General features: G+C 38.8%; 1 protein-coding gene across 2 annotated transcripts in view; it reads right to left on the reverse strand.

The window, feature by feature from the left end:
- Positions 1 to 16,208: 16,208 nt before the first annotated feature.
- Positions 16,209 to 26,066, reverse strand: part of dacha (dachshund a) — a 152,311-nt gene continuing 142,453 nt past the window's right edge. For both annotated transcript variants that reach the window (XM_036589053.1, XM_036589052.1), the window contains exons 10-12: positions 24,574 to 24,720; positions 23,003 to 23,068; positions 16,209 to 16,560 (exon numbers count right to left, since the gene is read on the reverse strand). In XM_036589053.1, coding sequence (XP_036444946.1) covers positions 16,523 to 16,560; positions 23,003 to 23,068; positions 24,574 to 24,720 — 251 coding nt within the window. In that variant the 3' untranslated portion in view covers positions 16,209 to 16,522. The remainder of the gene's footprint in view (positions 16,561 to 23,002; positions 23,069 to 24,573; positions 24,721 to 26,066) is intronic.

The raw sequence follows: 26,066 nt of genomic DNA on the forward strand, positions 1-26,066 counted from the left end.
ACACTAGATCTAACCTACTGTGAACACTAGATCTAACCTATTGGCAACCCAGAGTTTAACCTAATGCCAACTCAAGGGCTAGCCTAAAGCTAACCTTTCAGCAAACCCTAGGTCAAACCTATTGTGAGCCCTTGGGCTAACATGTTTCCAAACTGTAGGTTTAGCCTTAATGCAAACCCTTAGTATGAACACTTTGTCTAACCTGTTTTCAAAAGCCAGATCTAAATTTTTTGCAAACTCTAAGACAAACTTTCATTCAAATATTAAGTCAAGCCTTTTTGCGAATCCTAGGACTAACCTTCATTCAAAAGTTCAGTCTTACCTATTGTGAACACTACTTTTAATTTTATTTGGATCCTAGATCTAACACATGGTAATAACCCAGAGCTTACCTTTCAGCAAATCTCTAGGTCTAACCTAATATCAACCCAAGGACTAACCATTTTGCAAACCTTAGGGCTAACCCTTTTATAAGCCTTAAGTTAGACCTAGGTTTCACTAACAGCTTAGTTCATAAAATTTTAGAGCTAAGGTTTATAAACAGATTAGACCTAGATTAGACCTAGGATTTGCAAAGAGGTTAGAATTAGGTCTATTATTAATCCTAGGTCTAATGAATCCCAATGCTATTGTTAACCATTGCTCTAAGCCGTTTGTGAAACCTAGGTCTAGGCTTTATGCAAACACAAGGAGTGAACATTTTGCAAATGCTAGGTCTAACCTTTTTACTAACACTGTGACTAACCTATTGCAAACCCAAGTTCTAAGCTTTTTAGGTAAGAACCCTAGGTATGACCTATTACTAACCCTAGGTCTAACCTGTTTTTAAAACTAAGTCTAACTTTTTGCAAACTCTAGTTTTAACCTGTCTACAAACCCTATTGTGAAACCTAAGTTTAACTTTTTTACAAACCCAAGGTCTATCCTATTGAGAACACTAGACCATTTAGACTATTTGCTAACCCTATGTCTAAACTTTATGCAAACTCTAGGTCTTATCTGTTTACAAGCACCAGGTCAAAGCTATTGTGAAAAGTAGGTCTAACCTTTTTACAAACCTTAGGTCTAACCTGTTTGCAATACCTAAGTAAAAACTGTTTGCAACCCTTCATCTAAACTGTTCACAAACTCTAGGTCTATTGCAAATCCTACTTATAACATTTTTGCAAACCCTAGTTGAGCTCACCATTTGGCCCAAAGTTTAATTACATGCTTTTTTAACCTTATAATAGCTCAGCTAGTTAGCATTAAAGTCCTTAATATGTGAAAAGCCTACTGTAAACCCTAGGTGTGACCTTTTTAAAAACCCAGGGCCTATCCTATTTAGGAAACCCAGGTCTAAACTGTTTGCATCCCTAGCACTAATCTTTTTTATGAGCCCTAGGTCTAACCTATTGCCAACTTTAGGTCTTAACTTCTTATGAACCCTATGTTTAACCTATTGCTAACCCTACATCTAAGCTATTGTTAATCCTGGGACTAACCTATTGTTAACCTTACATCTAATCTATTGTTAACCCTAGGTCTAACCTGTCTGCAAACTCTAGGTCTTACCTGCATTCAAACATTAGTCCTTACTTTTTATGATCCCTAGGTCTCACTTCTTGAGAGCCCTAGCTCTAACATTTTAACAAACTCTTGGTCTAAAGCATAGCAAACCCTATGTCTAAACTGTGTGCGAACCGTAGGTCTAACCTTTTGCGAATCCTAGGTCTAACCTTTTTATGAAACCTAATTCTAACCTATTGCAAACCCTAGGTCTAACCTTTTGATAAAACCTAGGTCTAACACATTACAAACCCTAGGCCTAACCTATTAATGAACCCTAATTCTAACCCTAAGTCTAACCTAATACAAACCCTAGGTCTAACCTTTTTAAAATGCTAGGTCTAACCTATTACAAACCATAGATCTAATCTTTTGACAAAGCTCTTACTAATTGCAAGATCTAATCTATTTGCTAAACCTTGGTCTAACCTTTTTACAAACCCTAGGTCTAACCTGCAAAACTAGGTCTAAGCTGTATGCATGCCCTAGGTCTAACTTTTTATGATCCCTTTGTCTCACCTATTGAAAACCCTATGTCTAGCAACTTTATAAATCTCAGGTCTAACATATTGCAAACCTTAGGCCTAATCTATTTGCGAACCCAAAGACTAACCTTTTACAAACCCTATTTATGAACCCTAGGCCATACATTTACGCGAGCCCTAGGTCTTTTACTAACTCTAGGTCTAACTTGTTTAAGAAACCTACATCCAACCTATTGCAAACACTAGGTAGAATCTTTTTACTAACTCTGTGTCTAATCTGTTTAAGAAACCTATGTCTAACTTACTGTAAATCCTAGGTCTAACTATGAACCCCATATTATTTACCTCTAACTTGTTTGCAAACCTTAGTCCCAAACAGTTTGCAAACCCAAGGACTAAACTGTTTGCAAATCTTAGGTCTAACCTACAGTGAAGCCTAGTTCTAATCTTATTACGAACACTAAACCTAGGTCTAATCTGTTTAAGATACCTAGATGTAACCTATGGCGATACCTATGTCTAATCGTTTTGTGAACCCTATTGTTAACTCCTTGGTCTAATCTCTTTGCTCTTTTAAGTTCTTTCTTAAGTCTAACCTGTGTGCAAACCCATTGCCCAGCCTGTTTGCAAAGTCTAAACATTTTACGAACCTTAGGTCTAGTTTATTGCAAATCCTTGGCATGACATATTGAGAACCTGGTGTCAACCCTTGCATGAACTCTAGGTCTAACCTATTGCAAACCCTAGGCCTAACCTATTTGTGAACCATAGGTCTAACTTGTTTGCGGATCCTAGGTCTAACCTCTAATCTTTTTAGAACTGCTAGGTCTAATTTAGTTGCGAACCCTAGCACTAACCTTTTAAGGAACCCTAGGATTAATCAATTTGCACACCAAAGGTCTAATCTATGGTTAACCCAGCATTTCTCAAAGTGTGTGGCTAACACTACGTCTCACTTATTTGCAAACCCTAGGTCTAACCTTTTTGTGAATCCTAGGTGTTATTTTTTTTTAATCCCTCAGTCCAACCTATTGTGAACTTTAGATCTAATTTATTTGCTAACCCTAAGTCTAACTTATTTACCAACTCTAGTGCTAGCCTATTTATGAATCCTAGGTCTAACCTTTAGAGATCAATTAAGGAAATTAAGGTTTTCATCAACCAAACAATAAATAAATAAATAAATAAATAAATAAATAAATAAAATAGAATTATTGGAAAAAAATAAAATAAAAAGAGAAAGGAAAAAAATAGTCAACTAAAACAGTTACGGCCTGTCTGAAGGTGACTAGAAATTAAAAATCTAAAACGATTGAGTGACACCAGCAAGCTGAGTTTTAAAGACTCCTGTAGTAAATTTCAGCTCACTGGTGCACTGTAGCAAAAAGCAGATTTTCCCAGTTCAGTAAAACTCTAGGTACCTGACAGGTGATCCAGTCACTAGAGTGAGTCTGATAATTACTGGTATTTATAGAGATCATAGATGAGATGTAAGCTGGCATATGGCTGGAGTGTGATATAAATAAAAATAACCCGATGTATTTTCTGTCATGCTGCCAGTGTGGACCAACCAACTTTATTATGCAGTCTACAGTGGTGAGTGTTGTAAGGGTCACCAGTAATGAATCTCAAACTGAGTCTTGTGATTTGAGGTTACTGGTGGATGCATGTCTATAAACTACATCACTGTAGTCCAGGACTGACAGTAAGTTGCCTTCATTACTCTTTTTTGGGCATGCATATGCAGACAAGAATTATTTCGGTAAAAGAATTTCTATGAAGGAATTTTGATAAAGGAATAAAGGAATCCCTGCTTACATTTGCTGAGTAGATTATTGATATAAGATTTAAATGTAAGTTTATCATCCAGCCAAATGCCAAGGCACATATACTCTGTGACTCGCTCAGTGCTGTCCTGTCAGGGTGGTATTCAGTAAAACCAGTATTTAAAGATCTTTGCATTGCAGTATTTGAAGTGTTTTAAGATTCTTCGCATTTAAAACTAGTTTGTGCTTGTACAGAGCCTTCTGTAAAGCACTAAATGAGCACTGGAGTTTTTCTATTGCTGCATGAGCAGATTCGGCTGGACAGTATAAAATCATGTCATCTGCATACAAGTGCACTTTGCAGTCTGAGGTGGAGGCAAAGAGGTCATTATATATATTTATCAAATAAAACTGGACCAAGGATTAAGTCTTGTGGGACCCTTTTGGTTACAGGAATTAAAAAAGAAGACAGAATGCTTTTGTTATTCCTGTCTAAGGCCATGTAGAGCTCATTCAACACCAGTGTGATCATAGAGATGGTGCTGTGTCTTTCTCTAAAGCCAAACTGAATGTTAAACATGACAGAGTTTTCATAAAGAAATGATAAATCATAAACAGTTATTTAGATCTGCTACCTCACCTCTCCTTTATGCTGTGGAATAATGTGAGCTGTACTCCAGATACTAGGAATTCTGTAATAATAAATAGAAAGATAAAAAAATTGTAATATGTAAGCTTGTAAAACCCTTGTTTGCAAGACACAGGAAAAAGGGGTCCAGACCATCCTCATCTGTAGTTTTTTGCAGGTTAATAGCAGTGAGAGCATTAGCCACTACATATGGAGAAAAAATCTGGAGTGTGAAAAGACCATGGTTCTGGGTAGCAGTAGAAGTCACTTAAAATCAGCAGCTTTAAATCAGTATTTTTGAATAGAAAAAAAATGCAGAAAAATGAATATTCAAAATTGGAAAAGTTCTTTTTGGTCGGATATCAAATGAATATCAATTAAAATTTTGGTCAGGATAGAAGAGGAGTTATATTTGAGGGAATTTACTGCTTTACAGAAATTTTAAATGTTGGAAGAGTTGATGATAGAGCTGAGATGATAATCTAATATCACATTTATAATAGCAGTAATGTATTTATTTCTCAGTTGTCTGAATGTAAGTCACTTCTCTCTCCCCCTTATGTGTATGACAACAGCCCAAGCTTTATTTATTGCTTTAAGCAATGAGGAAATTTCACTAGTTAACCAGGGACACAATCTGTCTCTTATTGCTTTGCTTTTTGTGGGGGACATGAATGATTTACTTAAATGATCTAGTGCTAAATAGACATCTGGAATTTTGAATGTAAAGTGAATTTCACTCATTGCTAGGTCAGAAAGAAAAGCTTGCTCATTAAAATTTTTAACCACCATCCGAGAGCCTGTTTTTTCATGTATCCATTTCTAACACAACCGGTCAAGTGATGGTCTCTGAAACCAAGATAAAAAAAACAAAAACAAAAAAAATAACTCTTGAGGCAGTAAGTTTGTCCAAGTTGATTCAGTTACTAACTGTGTGAAGGTAAGATTGCCGCACATTTCTTTTAAATCATTTCTTTTAAAAGCATTGGATAGCCAAATGAGATTAAAGTCCCCTAGGACCAGCATTTCTGAAGCAGTATGGTATGATAGAAGATCAGCTATTTTGTTCGTTGCAGAAGATGGCGCAGAAAGAAGCCTGTAGATCCCTACTAATACAAAAGAATAATTTTTCTCTAGGCCCACCTTCAAAGCAAGGAACTCAAAACATTTTTTTTAAATTGTGATTAGTAATTTAGCTTGTATGTTTGCTCTTATTTAAATAGCTACTCTGCCTTCTCTCTATTCTTTGTTAATTCTTTATGGACAGAAATTACTTCAAGCTACATATGCTTCATTATTTAAAGCTGAAACTACATGGGGTGCCTAAGCCAGGTCTCTGTTAGGATTAATATATCTGGATCAGACTGCAATCTGAACTTTCAGTTGATCCATTTTATCCTTTTGAGGTAAGCTTGTAATTTTTAAATGAATTATTCCTAGACTTTTTTCTTTTAAAACTAATGAAATCCTTTATAGAGTTTACAGGGGGCTTTGGCTGGGATTGCAAAGGTAGAAGTGAAGGCTCAAAGCAAATTAGGTTGTTTGTATTTATAAAACCATTAAATTAGTCTGCTTACTTGACATTTCTTTTGCGCTTATGTAAAAAGCTGGTCCTAGGTCTACTACCAATAACTACCCAAATATTTGAGCAAATGTCGTTAGTATTAGTATCTAGTCATCTATATGCTGATTCCAGAAGAGGTTACAATTGTCAATAAAATTCAAGCAAGTGCAGAGGAAGGTTTTTTGAAGATCGGGAAGTTGCAGTTTAATGTCCAAATGGCTTTTGTGCCAGAAACTGAATGAACAACAGCTGTGTGGTGATTAATGTTTCTGATAATAGAGTCACATCCTATGAAAAAGTGATTGGTGAGGGATGGCAGGTCGTCATCCAGGACGATCCTGAGACGCGGATGGTTGATAAGTCCGTTGCTCTGCATTCTGTCATGGGGTGGTGGTGAGAGGACAGTGCAGCAGTATCCAAAGGCGGGGAGCAGTGCTTCTGCTGCCCAGGAGGGTCCACTGGTGTTGTCTGGTACTGGGGGTTTTTACCACCTTCAGGTCCACCATATTGCGAACTTTGGGTCTAACCTTTTTTGCTTATGCTAAGTCTAACTCCATCCAGTCTAACAACCCTCTATCCATAACCCGTACCTTTTACAAACCCTTACCCTAACCTATTACAAACCCTAGGTTTAACCTATTGCAAACCCTATAAATCCCATGTCTATCTTCTTACAAACCATATGTCTAATATATTACTAACCTTAACTTTAAGCTATTACAAACTCTACACATCTTTGGTGCAACTTATTTCAAACCCATCTCCAACATATTGCAAACCCAAGGTTTAACCTAATACAAGCCCTAAGTCTAACCTTCTATAAACCACGCTCCTAATCTATTATTTTCCTTACAAACCTTAGTTCTAACCAATTACAAGCCCCATGATTGACATATTATTATAACCCTACAATATCCCTATGTCTAACCTTTTACAAACCCTCGGCCCAACCCATTACTTTAGAAACCCCGGGTCTAATAATAATAGAATAGAACATTTTAAATTGCCAGTCTAACCTATTACAAACCCTGTGTTTAACTTATTCCAAACTACAGTGATAAATTTAACCTTAAGTGTAATCCTGAATACTGATTCAAAGTGTATTTAAAGTTCTTTTTCAAGTGCCATTTTTGCATTCATACTCTTGTTTTCTCATTCTCTTCACTTGTATCTTCTTATCCTTACAGCACAAACTTGAAATACGCTGTACATATACAGTGCTGCTTGAAAGTTGGTGAACCATTTATCGTTTTGTGAATTTCTACATAAATATAATGTACAAATGTGATCAGATCTTCATTTAATGCATAAGAATAAAGAGAACCCAATTAAATAAAAAAAACACAAAATTATATGTTTTTTATTCATTTATTGAACTAAGTAATCTAACATCAAATGTCTTTGTTGGCAAACCTCTGCTTCTAGGAACTGATGTGACCCCCTTGAGCAGCAATGACTTTAACCAAACAGATCCTGTAACAGTGGATCAGCCCTGCATGTTGACTTGTAAGAATCTTAGCTTATTTTTCTTCACAGAACTGCTTTAACGGTTATGTTGGTGGACTTCCTTTCATGACCACTACAATTTAGGTTTTGCCTCAACATTTCTATTGGATTAAGGTCTGGACTTTGACTGAGCCATACCAAAATGCAACATTTCTTCTGCTTTAACCATTCTTTGTAAACTAACTGGTATTCTTAGGATTATTGTCTTTCTGCAGGACCCACTTTCTGTTGAGGTTTAGTTGATGGATGGATGCCGTAACATTCTCCTGTAGAAGTTTTTGATATAATCCAGAATTTATAGGTTCATCAAATCATGGCAAGCTGTCCGTGTCCAATAGCAGCAAAACAGCCCAAACCATGATACTGCCACCACTGTGTTTCAATGTTGGGATGAAGGTCTTATGCTGGAATGCAGTTTTCAGTTTTCCCAAACAAATAGTTTTCAAAAAGTTTTGGAACAGAGACAGTTTTGGAACCTCTTCCAGCCTAATGAGCACTTTGGAAATCTCATTTGACTGAAACATGGCATGCACTAACAAATGTTTAGAGTAGAGTCAGCCACACTCAAACCGAATTATCATCCAATGGTTTCAACCTCCAGACACTTATTATTACTTACACCAAACTGATAATTCTAGAGGTTCACATACTTTTGTTAACAAAGACATTTAATGTTGGATCATTTTGGATCATCTCTAAAATAACAGAGAACAAAACAGTTAGTGAACCCCAGATGCCATCGGCCTATAGCTGCAATGATTTTATGAACTTCTTTAGTGATAAAATTGAAAAAATTAGGCAGAAAATTCAGAAAACACAATCAAACTCTACAAACCTGCTGCCTTATAATGCCAGCCTCAATCTTGAAAATATTATAATCCCTGCAGAGAGGCTGGAATCATTTACCTTACTCCAAGAAAATGAACTAGTTAAAATAGTTTCTTCCACAAAATCATCTACTTGTATGTTAGATCCGATTCCTACAGGTTTACTCAAGGAAATTTTGCCAGAAATAACCAAGCCTATTCTGTCAATAATAAACTCTTCTCCTAGCCTTGGGTACATCCCAAAATCTCTTAAACTAGCAGTAATTAGACCGCTGATTAAGAAAGCAAACCTCGATCCATGCGAACTATCCAATTATAGACCCATCTTGAATCTCCCCTTTATATCTAAGATCTTGGAAAAAGTTGTAGCAAAACAAGTATGCTCCTATTTGCATAGGAATCAAATGCATGAAAAATTTCAATCTGGCTTTAGGCCACATCATAGTACAGAGACAGCACTAGTAAAAATTGTAAATGATCTATTATTATTTTCTGACCAAGATAATGTGTCCTTGTTAGTCCTCCTCGATCTTAGTGCGGCATTTGACACAATAGACCATGCTATCTTACTAGATAGACTAGAAAACCTTGTAGGGGTAACAGGAATAGCTCTTTCCTGGTTCAGGTCCTACCTCACTGATCGCTATCAGTTTGTTAATATAAACGGTGAATCATCTGCCCTCACAAAAGTAAAGTATGGTGTTCCACAAGGCTCTGTTTTAGGACCTGTATTATTCACATTATATATGCTACCACTGGGCACCATTATCAGTAAACACGGCATAAATTTCCACTGCTATGCTGATGACACTCAGTTACACTTAGCAAGCGACCCAGATGATAAAATTAAACTTAGCAAGATTGAGGACTGTATAAAAGACATAAAGGACTGAATGTCGAGTAACTTTCTCCTTCCAAACTCAGATAAAACGGAGGTTCTGCTTCTTGGTCCAAAAGCAGCTAGAAACAAACTGTCTACTTTAACACTTAAACTTAACAAGTTCTCAGCTGCATCAAGCTCATCTGTAAAAAACCTTGGTGTCATTATAGACCCTGATCTGTCCTTCGATGCACATATAACCAATATTACTAGAACAGCCTTCCTGCATCTCCGCAATATTGCTAAATTAAGAAATGCGTTATCTCTACAGGATGCAGAAAAGTTAGTTCATGCATTTATTACTTCAAGGCTAGATTACTGTAATGCCCTGCTGGCTGGATGTCCCAGCAAAAGCCTTAACAAGCTTCAGCTAGTCCAGAATTCTGCAGCCAGAATTCTTACTAGAACCAGAAAGTTTGACCATATCAGCCCAGTTTTATCAACCTTACACTGGTTACCAGTTAAATTTCGCATTGATTATAAAATTCTCTTACTGACTTAGAAAGCACTAAACGAACTCGCCCCTCAGTATCTGAGTGAACTTCTCTCTCACTATGAACCATCACGCCTACTTAGATCACAAGGTGCTGGCTTACTATTAGTACTTAGAATTAATAAAGTTACGTTAGGGGGGAGAGCCTTCTCATACAAAGCCCCCCAGCTTTGGAATAATCTTCCTGTTAATGTTCGGGACACAGACACAGCCTCAGTGTTTAAGTCTAAGCTAAAAACTTACTTGTATAGTCAAGCCTTTGGTAATTAGTTTTCCCTGTCAGTTCTATACCTGCCAGAGTCTCCGCTGCTCTGCTAACACTGTAATTTCTGATCAGTCACCCATTACAGAACTGACTCTCTGTTTGTTTTTCCTTTCTTTTTTTTGCCGAGTTGAACAGCTGCCCATCCTGTGCGTCTGATGCTGCTGCCTCTTCTGCCTTGATCGGGTGCCACTGCTCGCCAGCCCTCTGGACCGGCTTACTACCATTGAGCCTCCTGCTGTACAACGCCGTGCAAACCTCACCCTCACAACCTGACCCCACTGATGCTACTGCTGTTGCTACATGAACTAATCAAAATTAATCATTTGAACTAATCAATCATTTAAACTAATCAAATTAATCAATCACCCATTACAGAACTGACTCTGTGTGTTTTTCCTTTCTTTCTTTCCTTTGCCGAGTTGAACAGCTGCCCATCCTGTACATTCTGATGCTGCTGCCTCTTCTGCCTTGATCGGGTGCCACTGCTCGCCGTGCAAACCTCACCCTCACAACCTGACCCCACTGATGCTGCTGCTGCTGCCGCATGAACTAAACTAATCAAATTAATCATTTGCTCCACCTGTTTTCCCTGTTTTTTGTACTATAATACTTTATACTAACAATGTTTACTATTCGGTGTCGACCAGAGGAGGATGGGTTCCCCTTCTGAGTCTTGGTTCCTCTCAAGGTTTCTTCCTGTTTCTCTTAGGGAGTTTTTCCTTGCCACTGTCGCCTCTGGCTTGCTCATGGGGGCTTGGACCCGGATTTCTTTCTGTAATGCTGATTTCCTTGTAAAGCTGCTTTGTGACAACACCTGTTGTAAAAAGCGCTATATAAATAAACTTTGCTTGCTTGCTTGATTTTGTTTAATAGATTGATGTAAAACTATATAACTGTTTGTGTTATTAGTTTTATTGGGTTCTCTTTCTCTACTGTTATGACTTCAATGAAGATCTGATCATATTTTGGGTCACATTTATGTAGAAATTCACAAAATGATAAAGGGTTCACAAACTTTCAAGCAGCACTGTACCATCAGCAATAAACAACATATTATAGTACAAAACAATGTAACCATGAACCTCTGATTTTCCTTACAGTTTTTCATGTTTGAGATAAAATGTGGAAAAGTTCATATTCCCTTGCCCTTCAGCTCTGTGTTTGTGTATGGGTGTGTGTGTGTGCGTGTGTTCAAGCAAATAGTACAGGTGGTGATTTATGCTTTTGAGAGCAGTGAGATGCGACTTGACATTTTCCTGCTGTGGTGTAGCCCAGTTCTGGCTCTATGCTTCATTACGTGGTGCTCCCAATGCAATTCCCGACCCAGTAAAAATAACCTGCACTCGTTCAAACGTGAACAAAGAGTATGTGTGTGTGTGTGTGTGTGTGTGTGTATGTGTTCGGGGGCAAGGAATGTGCAACACCCTTTGCTATTCTCACCTCCTCTTTAATTTCCATATGGTTATGTGCCATCAGTCCACTGAACCTTTAAACACATACACACACATCATTCTCAACCTACTCAATCTATAAGAACACTAAAGACGTTGGATATAAGTAGATAAATAAATAAATGAACACATCTGTGAGCACAAATGGCTGACATTTGGTGCTCGTACTGATCATCTCTTATTTATGGCTGTTTAGCTGTGTCTCTCTGCTCCGTTCACACAGCTTACAGTATCAGATGAGCCTTCAATGGCTTCCTGCATGACTAGCCTGCTTGTTACTAACTCCAATTTGGTTCTGTCAGAGATACAACTGCTAAAACAAATTAATGTAAAGGGCCATGTTTTCTGATGCAAATTATGGCTCGTCATTGATTCTGCATTGGACATTCGTTGAATTGTCACCACTGACACATTTTAAGATAGGTGGAAATGAAATATTTTTGAATAAAAGCTCAGCTCCCTGAAGAACCTTGCCTGAGCAAGCATAGGTAAAATTGTACACCTGATTGATAAGCCTTTTTTGATCTTGCTCTTTGGCTCTAGTGCTTGATTGGCCTGCATCTGAGGCATCAAACTGTCACCTATGAGTGGCACGGGGGCAGCATGTTTACACAGGGTGACAGTGTGTTATGGACACCAACATCTACACTTTAATCACTTTAAAGGTATTTGCATTAAGAGAATTGCAACCATCCTTAAACGCTGCCTGTCAACCTTTGAGATACTAATATTAAATGTGTAATTTTCATTTGCATGATGCCTTCATTGACTAGCATTTCACGCAGTAAAGATCATGTCTTTGTAATGGCGCAACCTCCTGATAAAAGAGATCACAGTTGGTGGATGAAATCAACAGGAATATCCATTTTTTATTCACACATTTGTACAAAATGTTTACACATTTTATCATTAAAGTCAAAACCTTATCAAATTGTGTGTGCTGATGCTCTTTGCTCTGTCCCACTTAAAATCTATACATAAACAGAAAAGACAGCACCAGGACTCAAGTTTACCTGTTTATATGTACTATGGACGTTGCTCTTCTCTTGATATGGTATTCTTAGTTACTCACTTTAGCGTTTGTGTTTTATTGCATTTTGTGACATGTAATGTTTGTAATGTCTTGTTGGATAGCCTTAAATTTGCCACTTTGACAAAATTTGTCTTTATGTTCCATACGACAGGTATTACAAAGACTGGACAAGACTGCAGTAGGGGAGAGTGAAAAAGAGAAAAAGAGAGAGAGAAAGAAAGAAAGAGAATGAATGAGCTTGAGAGCATACAAGGAGGAAATTCTTAGACACCACTTTGTTTTCACAAAACCACACACAGGGCTATTACTTGCCATTACCTTTAAGAGTGAAATTTATTGCTGTTTGTATTTTCTTTAATATAGCCTGTAGGTGATCCCCCATGGTGCCTCTGCGGACAACCGCTTTAGTAAGCTTTTACTCTCCCAGCACTGCCTTTATTTACCTGCTGTTTTACAATGAAATACTCAGACTTGCATGCCCAACACCATACCATGTTTGGATTTTATTTAGCCTTTTAGTGTATGTGTTTTTGTTTGCTAACGACTGCATGACAGGCAGGTAGGAAAAAGGGTTCCAGAGGTGTGGGAACAGATACCTGGTGCTCATGATCTTGTACAAAACGCAGGACCAAAAACAAAGCAAACAAACTGAAAGACAGACAGGACATAAAGATTTAAATTTATGCCATTTACACTGTATTTGCCCGAATAAAGTTGATTAGCTGAAACATGTTTGATGTCAGTAGTTTGCTTCATAAAGCCTATAACTCACTAATTAGTATCATGAATCATGTCACATCATGTCTAAAACGTCACAAATATGCCTTGGATCACGTAATTAATCTCTAATACACTTGCTTGTGTGGTTCCTGACACTGTAAGACATACAGTAGTAGCAGTCATCTTAAAACCTGAATTTTATTCATACTTTTATCCATTTAGATAACAGGATGTCATAAACTGTCAGAAACCAAAATAAGCAAGTCAATTTAAGATTACTTAACAACTGAAAATGAGTTGAAGCAAATTAATCATGATTTAGGCACACAGTTTGCACAGTGCTAACTGCTGGGAAGACACTTTCATCACTTAGCCTCGTAGCTCCAGTGCAACAGATGCAAACTCTGCACAGAAATACTGTACGTCTTGGCTGACTGACCACATTATGGGGAAAATTGTATAGATCTGATTTAATGCTGAACTATCATGTATCTGATGTTCTCAACTTTGCTCTTATGTTTCCAATCAGGGAGCTCACTGACAGTGCATCCAGAGTCTCAGCCAAAAGAGGCTTGCCCCATTCACGACTGTAAAGTCATGGCATTTATTCTAAGATAAAAATGCTGTCCCGCAATGTTCTGTATTGATGAGAGTCAATCGCTCAGGGCCACGGTGGCATAATCTGTCCAAACAACTCCGCTCCAAAGAGGTTAAGATCCATCGATCCCGGCACCGACTCATATTTCATCCCCAAGAACAATATTCTTAATTGACGTGGATCTGCTGTTATGGATTAAAGGCTTGGGAAAAAGAGCAGGAGGGAGAAAAATAAAGGAGAGGAGAAAGGCAGAAGAAAGCCACACCTGACTTTAATGTGAAGTTCACAAATCCACTCCCCGCGTCCATTCCACCCTACCTCCATCCTCGCTCAACCCCTTTTGATTCCTCTTCTCGTTAGCCATAATCAGATTCAATGTTTTTTAATGAAACTCATGCAAATAGTGTTTTTTATATTTTGCTGATCAAATAGTCTGCCACAGCAATTGTCTTTTCATACACCCCTAAAAAATACTAATCATAAATTAAGTAGTTTGACTAGTTTACATAAATCTGCCAAGTGAGAAGAGGGCTAATCAAAAGTAGATCAAACGATTTGTCTCTAATTGAAATGCAAAAGCAGACCCTCTTAACACAGGCAGTACTACTTGAGGCTTCAGCTCTCTATCAGGAGGCCCAGTCCTTTTCTTCAGCGTCCCAGAAGCCTGTGCAGGCACGGACAACAGACGAAACTCAGCAGGCACTCTGGGAAATGTAGTCTCGAGGGCTGCCACTGGATGGCTAACGGGGGCCTGAGAGAATGTGTCTAATTAGGTCAGTTATTTTGGTGGCTGCAGGTGAGAGGCAATACCTCAAGTTTCCACAAACCAGAGAGACTGTGGAGCTTCAGGCTGACTGCGTCAAATTTTAGGTATAAGCATAGATAAACTGGCCTATGGAAGCTTTTGTGAACCTACATAAGGAACTGAATTCAGTCACTATGCAAGTGCATGGTGCAATAATTTAAGGCTGCTCAACAATGGTATTGTTTTGCTTGACAGCATATTTAGACATCCAGTTTCAGATTACAATTTTTGGAGGTACATCAGGGGTCCCAACACTACAAAAACAGGAAAAAATATATTATTTAAGGAAAACATTGGACTATTACTTTAAGGAAGAGTGTAGATTCAAGGATGGAAGGTTCACTTTTTTGGGGTTAAGGGTCATTTTTGCCTTGTTCCAGTTCAGACTCTGACCAACAAGCATAGTACTGTTTTATATACCAATTAAATCAACATCATAAATTCTGCAAAGCTGAAAATGTCTTCACTAAAATGTGGACCTATGGAAAAAAAAAAGTTCCCAAGCAAAAAAATACAAGTTTCCAAGTTCAAATTTATTACTCCAAAAACAAACAAACAAACAAAACAAACCCAAAATCAACCAAGATGATGTCCATAGGGATGTTTTATTTGTCATGTTATGTGCAAGGCTGTGATTTGTGGTTGTCATCATTTTAAAACAAGGTTCACCAACAATGATAGCTGCCAGATTGTGGTTATGATACTAATGGAATCCCCAGAAACTTTCAAAAATAGATTAGAAGAGGCAGCCTTTCCATTTTTAAACAGTAATTGTCATTTGTCTTCAGTGTTGTATCTACAAGCATGCTTGCATCAGATGTGCATAAAGGTACTTTAGGTCGTACGTCTGTTTCTTTTCTTTCATCACTAAAAATGTATCCACTTTATAACGACATTAGAGTAGCAAATGCTAAAGCATTTTTACAAGTCTTTATAAACAAAGGTAAAAACAGAAGGTGTGGGGGTTTACAGTAATACTGTATTTATATGAACAACAACTCAACACCTTTTTTAAACTCATCACGGAGCGATACAGAGAACATTGTCAGAGGGGGCAAAGTCAAATGAACAAAGAATACATCTCAACATCACTTATCGAATATCCGTTCATCGATGCTGATTAAAATACGCTCAAAACAACAAAATAAACAGTAGAATAATAAACACTTTGAGAAGGAAAAGATGACTTTTCTACACTTCCTAAAAAGTACAAAATAAATTTAAAAAGGAGTGTGTCTGTTAAAGATGAAGCAACAAATACAGACACTGTCCAACAGGAGAGGCTTACTGATCTTGATTGGAGTTATGTTGTCTGTGTTCATTCAACTCATGCCTTCAGTCTTTTCAAGCATCCCGTGGACCTTTGCGTTCCAGAGCCTCATCAAGACTTTTGTGCTGTACAGAATCACTGCTGCACAGGGGGTCAACTTAAAGCAATAATAATAAAAATAATAACAATGGTGGCATTGCCTAAGAGAGAAAACATTAAGCAAAGGGGAGAGTGCAGCAGTGTGCTTTCACGGAAGATGGAAGATTGACCAGAAGGTGTACGTTCATCCAGAAAAAGCAAAACATTTCATCATTTTAGTCTCAAAAAAGGGGTAGGATATAGAAGTTGAAAAAACAGAAGGAAAGCGAATTTTTTTCTTTTTCTACAAGTTGCTGTGGTGTGGTGGGCGGCTGCCAACAAGTGGTACTCTGGATACACACTGCAAGGACCGCAATCACACTGCACCGCAATACACATACACACACGCACGCACACACACGCACACACTTGAGTCCTGTACATGAGTTTCAGGTGATCTGGGGTGACCACCCTTACTGCTTTGCCTTCATACAAATCCCACAGCCATCTCCAAAATAGCCAAAATACAGGCAAAGAGTCCATTAGTGGAGTGAAGCAACTATCCACAAGTGGGGAGGAAATCCAAGGAAAGCTGCACATCCATCTCAGTACATGATGGGAGGTTTGGAGTAGGGTCTGTTCTCTAGACAACAAAGAGAAAACAACAGGATGCATTAGTTCAACTGTTGGAAGATTGGACAGAACATATTGTTATGAAGCCTTGCATCTTAAAACTGTCAAAACCCACATGGACACAGTGTTTGTTCTTTAGTTCACTTCCATTAGTCATTAGCATAATCATCTGGAGATCACAAGGTCAATCCCTGGCGATGGCACAGCCATCTGATTCCAAGAGTGCAAGAGAACATCACGGGCCTTGCTCTCTCTGGGTGGGTAGGATGGCTCTCTCTCCCCCATCATTCAGCACGATGCTAGGCAATGTGCGCAACTGTTAGCTTACGTTACAGAACTGGCAGTTAGCATTCCCCTCCAAATGTGTTGAGATATCACAATGATTATCTAGCAACAGTTTAAAAAGATGTGGTGGCTGGCTTCACGTGTCTCAGAGTAAGCACATGCTAGCCTTCACCCTCCCTGCCTGGTAGCTTGGGAAACCTAGCTTGGGGGTGAAATTGGCCTCGACTAAAACTGGGCTAATTTGGGCCATCATTGGGCATTTTGTCATGTACATATTTTTGGTTGGCAGCTTATTTTCAACTAGCAGTGACACTGCAGTGTGTAAAAATCCCAGTAAAATCGCTGTGGCTGATACACTTCTAACAGGTCCACATATACCACCGTGCCACTTGCATGTTGGTGTCACAACTGTACTAAGAATGATCCACCACTAAAAAAAATCTGGTCAACAGTGGTCCTACACAGTACACAAACTCAAATATGGCGTGTAATAATGTTTATTTTATTTAAACCAATTGTAAAAGCATGGATATATATTTTGAGTCTGCATGATCCTTGTACAGTTTTCTCAATGTGTTTGACACTGTTATTGGTTCTGCCTCCTCTACCCCTTTTTCAGTGGTCTGTTTTTGACTGCAGTAGTTTTGGCTGACAGACTGTTCTGAATTAGTTTAATACATAAAATGACCTGTTCTTTGGGAATCATCTTAGAATTTAATTAAGGATGATTTGCCATCCCCCAAACCCCCTGCCCACCAATCCAATCAGTCCTTTAATATGGAGAATAAGCTGATACTGAGTCTAACCAGGTGTGTATGTATGTCTGTAGTATGTTTCAAAATGACCATTCTACAGTGTGTTTAATATTTACTTTTGATCTTGTAAATATTTACTTATATGTGTTTTTTTGACCTCCCTGATAATGTGGCTACTGGTTACTTTAATATGCAAAATGTTTGATATGTGCATGACACTGAAATGATGCATCTATTGTTATATCATCATTTGTCCATGATTTTTCAAATCTATTTCAAGACTTTATAAGACTTTTTAAAGAACCTTTTTCTATTGTGACCATTTTACTTGATGGACAGGGCAGAGGGTGGCTGATAAACTGTGCAGCTCCAGCTTTCTCAAAGAAGCCAGTTTAGAGAATGAATCATTCAGCATTAGCTGCTGACATGAAGCACCAGATCAGAAAAAGACAGCTGGCTGGTAAGGAGCATGAACACTTCACTGGCATGTTAATCACAATGTGCCAAGCTTCCTTGACTGCTGCAGAGGAAACAGTTCATCAGGAATTAAGTGCTTTTACACGTTCAATACCCTTGTTTCAGTAAGCAACAACAGATGAGCTAATATATAATCAGAATGTAAACAAAGCTGTGCTTAAGGTGCAGATAGGGAAAGTGAGGTACAGTGGAGTGTAGAGTGGTTATGGGCATACAAGATGAAATCCCCCAAAATCCTGTCGCTTTCAATCTGAAACTCGGACATGAGAGCATACCACAAGCTATGCTTTGTGCTGATACACCGTTTGTGCATGCATTGCGCATCACTGTGAAACACAGGAATGTGTATCATTTTATAAATGTCTTATATGAATTTGATATGTCATTTGCAAGGTGTGAACGCCACACAGAAGCCTTCCAGAAATAGCCAGCAGACTAATAGAGTTGCTCAGATGGGTGCACCGAAGATGTGTTTTATCGTGCTGTGAAATATGAGTTGTAATATCCTGAAGTGCAATTAATTGAGCCCTATGGCTGACAGCAGGCTAAATCTGCCATAGAAATGCAGCACCCAAGGGACAGGGAATCCAACAGATCATCTGCTTCAGGCTTTAATCTGACACAGAGCAAAATGGAGATGCACCTATACTGTTCTATGAAATATGGACCAAGTTATTCAAATCTAAAAATTTAAGTATAAACGATTGTCTATGCATGCTGTATGAATATTTTATTTTCTTTATATGTTTTTACACTTAAAAACCTCAATTCCAAAATTGTTGAGCATATGAAATGCAAAAAACACAATAACAGTGATTAGTAAATCCACTTTCACCTGTATTTACACACAAACAGTGCAAAGACAATGTATTCATGTTTGACCTTATTAACATTGTTGTTTTTTGTAAATATACGGTCATTCTAAAATTGATGCTTGTGACACATTCTAAAAAAAGTTAAGACACAGGCAACTTAAGACTCGAAACTTTATGAAATGATAAAAAAAACATCACAATAAACAGGTGGTGAAAACATGCTTGGGTGTAAAAAGGGGCATCCAGAAAAGGTTCTTTATAGCAAGTGTAGATCAAAGCTTGCCACTAATGCAACAGTGAATAATCCCGTAATGTAGGAACAATGTTCCCCAATGAGTGATTACAAGGATTTTAGGTATTTCACCCTCTACAGTGCACATCATCATCATCAAAAGATTCAGAGGAATCTCTGCATAAAGGGCAAGGCTAATAAACTATGACCGAATGTCAATGACCTTCAATCCCTCAGACTGCACCACAATAAAAACCAGCATGCCCCTGTGATGGATATCCATTTGGCCTCAAGAATAAAAACCGTTGTCAGTGAACACCATTTGTCACTGCATGCACAAATTCAAATACAGACTGTACTATCAATAGTCATATTTATACACATTTTGGAGCAATGTATGCTGCCTTCTAGATGACATCTTTTTTACGGATGACAAGTTTTATTTTATTTCAGCATGACAATTTCAAACCACATTCTGTTTGTGGCTGTGTAATGAGAGCGCAGGTGCTAGACTGGCCTGCCTACTGCCCAGACTGTCTTCCACTGAAAAGGTACAGCACATTATTAAGTGCAAAATGTAACAAAAGCCCTGTATGGTTGCACAGCTGAAGAATTTAATAATGAAAGAATGGCAAAAATTACGCCTTCAAAACTAAATCAATTAGTGTCTTCAATCTCCAAATAATTATTAAGTATTGTTAAAAAGAAAGGTGAAGTAACACAACGGTAAACATGCTCCTGTCCCAAATTTCTGAAATGGGTTGTAGGCATCAAATTTGACATAAGCACACATTCACAGAAAATACAATAAATAATTTACTAATCATTGTTTCTGTTAGTAGCATTTTACATATTTTCCCCAGCTTTTTTGGAATTGAGGTTTATATTAAACTGGGCTTACAGCTAGTCCAGTTTTGTGTGAGTTGAAACACAAACCAAACGTTACTGACTTTGGATCTTCAAGGACTAGATTATTAACTTCTGTTCTTGATTTTCCCTTAGGATGTTAGCTGTCTGCTTTCTACCGAAGTGTGTTCAACTTTGCATTGCCTTAAAGGCACAGTGGCTAGACATTCTAACTGCTGCCAGAGGTGAGGTGTTTTGTTTTCATGGCCCACATGAGAGATACTGTAAATAGATGTGCGAGGGAAAAGAGGGTGGTCCTCCTTAGGGACACTCTCCACACCCACTGACCCCATATTTCATTTTACCTTACACCTGCATCTCCCCCATCTCTCAGCCAAATTTCTTTTCTGCTTCTAATGCAAACTAAACTGTTATGGTGAAGCTTGACTTTTTCATACACTTATTTTTTTTTTCCTTTGCTGCCAATTAGTGGGTTGCAAACTTATGAATATGAATGGTACCCAAGGGTCTCATTTGGTGCATGCCCATCCAGTGTATCTGGAGGCACAGTAGGTCATTTATAGTTTTCATTGTAGTTGTTCGCAAATGCATAATTACCAAAGTGGGAGGCATGCAATACTTGGACAAACAGGTGGGATTTCTGACAATGGCACTGGAAGACACAACTATCTCAAGATGCTCTCTCAACACTCCTGGTCCACCTCCTTAATTACTTTCCCTCCTCACCTCTCCCCTCCACCACCCATCTGGCTCCCTTCTTTTAATCGGCTTGTAAAGTGATGTCACCTTCTTTTGTGTTCAGCACTTTGCTGTTCGCGCTGCTTGTCTTGATTAATCAGAAAAGGCACGGGTCGGCGTAATGGGCCAACACCGGCCTGGAACCTGAGAAAGCGTAAAAAGCTTTTAGCTCACCGAACGGGCTCTCTGCAAGGACAATCAAACCTAATGAAATCAGTTGTCAGTGCTAAGCTTGCAAAACTGTGAAGTCCAACTTGGGAGTGAAGCGCGAGCTAATTAGATTTTTGCTGGGCGTAATGGATAAATGTGGCGAGGCGTGGGCAGGGGGGCAGGAGAGCTGGGAGGGGGAGGGGTCGGATAGCGGACTTCATACACAAACTCTTAAAGTGGCTCCTCTCATGCATCTGTTGAGGTCCTACTCCATAGACCCTTTGAACTTATTTTATTTTTGCAAAATGCTTGGTTCAATAAGACTGTGCATTTAAGAGAAGAAATGGGTTCAGTAGAGTCTTGACTCCCCCCACCTCCTACCCGAGGCATAAACAGCCATCCTTTAATTAGCGACTGAAAAACTTCTTATGGAACAGTTTCTTATTTGTAGAACGATTGGTTTTGCTGTATGAGACTTAAAACATGATTGGCTACAAATAACCTTTACCTTAGGTAACTGCTATTTACTCATTTGACAACGTAACAGTGTCAGTCAAACAACTGTGGCCAACACTTCACACACTGCTGTTAACACTCAGATCATGAGCCTTTCTTCACACGAGTGTCATGGTTGGAAAAAAAGGTTACCAAATATGACTTGTCCTCCTGTCACCACTGTAATACAACCATCATTGTCAAGAGTGAGGAATGGAAGAAGCATGACAGGTTGGCAGCGTGGCCAAACGATTACAAACACATCGCAGGGCTTTTACCATGACCCTCTTGTCGGCCTCGGGCGTTACGGGGCATGATCAGCTCCACACTGTCCCTGATTTCTTTCCTCACTCTAAAGGTCAGGGGTATCATGGCTAAGTTGCTATTGCTAATCCTCAATGTTATGCTAGCACTAGCAACAGCACAGATCTGACTTAAAAGTGGGGTATCTGATAAGGTGAAATCCCTGAAGTCTCCAAATTTGTGTTATAGTTCTCAAATCTGTACTATAGTTTTCTGTTCTCTCATGCTAGCAGCTATGATTAGTGTAGAGCAAACATGTCCCTGTTCCAGAGAACTAAGCAATGAAGTTTCTTGGTCTGGATGTTGGTTGGTCTGCCTTTGATCTTTTGTTTTTGTAGGTCGGACCTGGTGAGAGCTATGAGCTCAAAATTATGAGAAGTTACACATTTAAAGTATACCTTTTCTTCAGTTTGACCATGAAAGCCACTTTGACCCGCTGATGACCTTTTCAACTGCAACTGAACCCTGGAGCCGCACAGAGAACCAAGTGAAGGTTACTACAGGATGATTTTAGCACTTCACTATAGTAGTAGTTCCGCTGTCAAAAGCAGAAGAAAAATGGACATCTCTCTACTTGCAGACTGCAAAACTGAGTATGAGGTGGGGGAAAAGAAAAACATAATCCCTGACCCTCTCCTGTTTTTTAGACCAGCACTCTGTAGCCTGTTTTGACAGAGTCTTCTGTAAACATATGCATTTGTTCACCTTTTTCCAGCCCCACATTTCACTAAGATCTACCAGATTTGGATGGGTCTCCAGGATTGGAGGGGCGCTCTGATGGAGTCAAGGTATGTATGAAAATGTATGTTGGGGGAGGGGCAATTATAAAACAAAAACAGGACTTGCAGAAAAAAAGGTGCAAAACACACACAGAACAGCATGAGTGTGCAATCTCTCTTCTGAAAGACTTGACATCTTCAAAGGGCCTGAGAAGACATGAGGTGAGATTTGAGGCGAGGGCCTCTGCTTAGAGTTTTTGATTGTAGCACAGGAGATGGAGGGGGCTCAACCCTATCTGTGGCCTCTACCAGGCCAGTGTAGCTGAGGGGGATCCTGACCATGTGTGTTGCATATGGCTAGCTGCATCTTCCCTCCCCTTAGACTTCTTATCCCTTACCTTTCCCACCATACTCCTTTGGCACAAGGATGCGAAAGACCGGAGTGATGACTGGATGACCTCAGCTTTTTCAACTGGAGGCCAGTTTACCTTCATGTCATGGGTGAGATTTGGGATACAGGTAGGGTTCTAAAAAGCTCCTCTAGCATATGCTCACTTCTAACGTTCACAGTACAAACTTGCACACAAATTACACACAGACGTGCAAGCAGTCTTACCTTGTACGGCTGAGTTCTCCTGCTGATTGCCGTTATGCTCAGGCTCTACTTCTGGTATCACTTTTTCTAAAAATCAACCAATCAAAGCACACTATTAGAAGCTTCTAATCACCGTCCAACCAATCACAGCATCACTCACAATGCACAATTACAAATCTTTCCAAGCAATCACTTATGATTAAAAAACATCCTGTGTTCTTGTCATGGCCACAAACTGCCACAGGGTTAAACAACACAATTGTGCTCCTAGTGACTTTGAAAATGAAATTAATGTTTTGGTTACACTTTATTTTGAACATCCATTCTAGATGCTTTGTAGATACCTTGTCTTTAACTAACATTGAACTAAATGTTTTTACTATTAAATACAACTAAACTGAAGCTGTATAGATTCCACTAAATCTAACCCTAATCTTAAACCTAAACCTAACCTTACCTTCTACCTAAAACTTTGCACTTATCCTAAACCTGGCTCTAACCCTAATGCTGTTAATAATCAAGTGAGCTTCACCAGGTAGTTTGATAACATTCTGAACATCTGCTTCTATGTGGCACAAGAAAAAAATCCAAATTTCACCAATATTTTCTCAAACATTAAAAATACAACTGAATCTTGTACTGAAGTTCTCCATAGTAAAGATTTATTTATTTATTCATTCATTCATTCATTAATAAGTCATTTCCTATACTCAAAACAAGACATTAAGTTAAGAAATATTTCATGTGCTGTAAGAGAATTTACAAATTTACACTTATCTGTCACTGTATCTGACACTGACACATACGTAATGAGTAATACTAGACCAAGACAACAGGTCGAAAGTCGACTCCAGACAGTAGAATATGATAGGAAATATCTGTTTACACAACAAAGGCAGTTTGTGTCTTGCAGATAGACAATCACTTAGTCTGAGTACAGATAGGACCAAACAGCAGATGCTCTCCCGTAACACAGCGCCTTTCTCTCCCAACCCCCACTCCACACTCAGATGAAAGACAAAAACAAAAGGCATATTTCTCTTAATGAATTCACTTTTAATCAGCCTTGGCCAATAATTGCCCCTGCACTCCAAAAAACGCTTGCAGATGTTCACATGAGCTCATGAGCCCTACGTCTTTCCCCGTTTGCATTCTGCTTCTGCTAAGATATTCACAATTAAACAAGTGAAATCAAAACAACGGGTGATTACCAAAACAGTTTAGCCCTCGCTAAGCATGTGCATTTAGAGCATTTATGATAAGCATCAGCCTCCATTTCCTCCTCTAGCATTACAATGCTAATGCATCGCTAATAGTCGTTGCTTATACGGAAATACCAATATCAGCATTGATAAGGAAATATGAGAAAGAGGAGAAGGAAGAAGAATGGAAATAACACTGGAAAAATGTCCTGAGAGGGTGGAACAATGGATTAGTGAGGAGATTAGAAGAGAGGAGGTTGTTTAAGAAGACAAGGGGATGGAAACAGTGCATATAGTACTTTAAAGGAAACAGCAAAACACTGGGAACTGAAAGTGAGAAATATAATGAGAGAGCGGGTGAGAGAGAGAAAGAGGTAAAAGGTAACTCACCATTGAGACTCATGCAGAGGCTCTCAGGAGAGGTGGCCTGTTTGAGGGCCTGCTCCACCTGCTGTCTTCTTTTTGCCTCAAACTCTAGAGCCTCTTGCAGTTTCCTCTTTGCCTTTTTCTCCTTCTTTAGACGCTTCTGGATGGTAGCTGGGGAAGGGAGAAGGAGAGAACGATATGAAGTGTGAACTAGCATTAGTGCACAGATGTGTCTCGCAATGACGTTTGCCGCTTTATTGCAACTGACACAGACACCCATGCAGTTAAAAAATTCACACCTGGAAACTTGAAAGTGCTCATTAACACCGACACAACACCACACATCCACACAGTGAATCCAAAACAGCCTTGTGAAGCATGTGCCACAGAGTTGTCCTCACCTTCACGACCTTCAAAATATTTTTATTTCTTACATGTGTCCTTTTTCAGCAAAATAATTCAATGTTTTTAATCACACTGGTTTTAATTCCCTGGACCACGAATAAACAAATAAACATGTATCAATACTATGCAAATGTAAGCAAACAATAAGGAAAAACACAGGGTACACTGAGAACACTATGCATGCGGTAGGCTCCAGCAAGAGGTGGGCAGTAACACTGCATAGTTACACTTACTCATGTGTATTAGATAAAAATTTGATGGATTTGTACTTTTGAGCATTTTTAAATGATAATACTTGAACTAACTTCAGTCAAATAAACCTCTGTTCCTACGTTGACAAATGCGGGATGTATTAAGTTCCCCTGTAGTTCTATAGGAAACTCAGTACTTGGGGCCTTTTTTGGACATTTTTTGGTTATAATTAAGTTATTTTTAGTGGTTACTTTTACTTCTAGTTTACATTTCCAAGTAAGGTTTTAAGTTACTCTACCTGCCTCTGGTTCTAGCTCATTTCTTTTCATTGCTGGTCAAACCTTCAGACTTAAGGCTTGTGATCAGCCAGATTCCTGTAGTACTGTTCTGTACATTTCATTTGTTTCTCAAATCCAAGAACTCAAGAGCTATAATATATGGCACCATTTGCTCAACTGCGACTGTATGCTCTTTCAGATCAGATGCATGCTGTTGCAAGAACAGGTGCAGATACCTGACAGCAACATTGTTGCCTCTGTGCAGTTCTTCTTGAACATGTGTAAACAAATGTGTTTATGTATGTATACACATTCACAGCAATTAACAGCTCTTTCAAACAGACTTAGTCTGGGGCTCCCCACAAGCACACACATACTTCAAGCTCTATCTCTGTCCTTTGCTAACATCCCTTCTTTCTCACACCTCTAATTACTTGCGTTTGATTCGACAAATCCTTCATTTCCTGCACCATTAGGAGCTACATTTGAATAACACGCGTGGCAGTAACAGCCATGGCTAATAAATTATTGAAGTGTTTGTACATATTGTAGGAGCTGTTATGCAGCCAGCTAATTGGCTTAATTTCTTGGCGCGGGTGGCAGCAGTCGACTTGGTGGTAAATTCGACTGCCTGAAATGTAT

This window comes from Colossoma macropomum, unplaced genomic scaffold, assembly GCF_904425465.1.
Source record: "Colossoma macropomum unplaced genomic scaffold, Colossoma_macropomum, whole genome shotgun sequence".
NCBI classification, from domain to species: domain Eukaryota; kingdom Metazoa; phylum Chordata; class Actinopteri; order Characiformes; family Serrasalmidae; genus Colossoma; species Colossoma macropomum.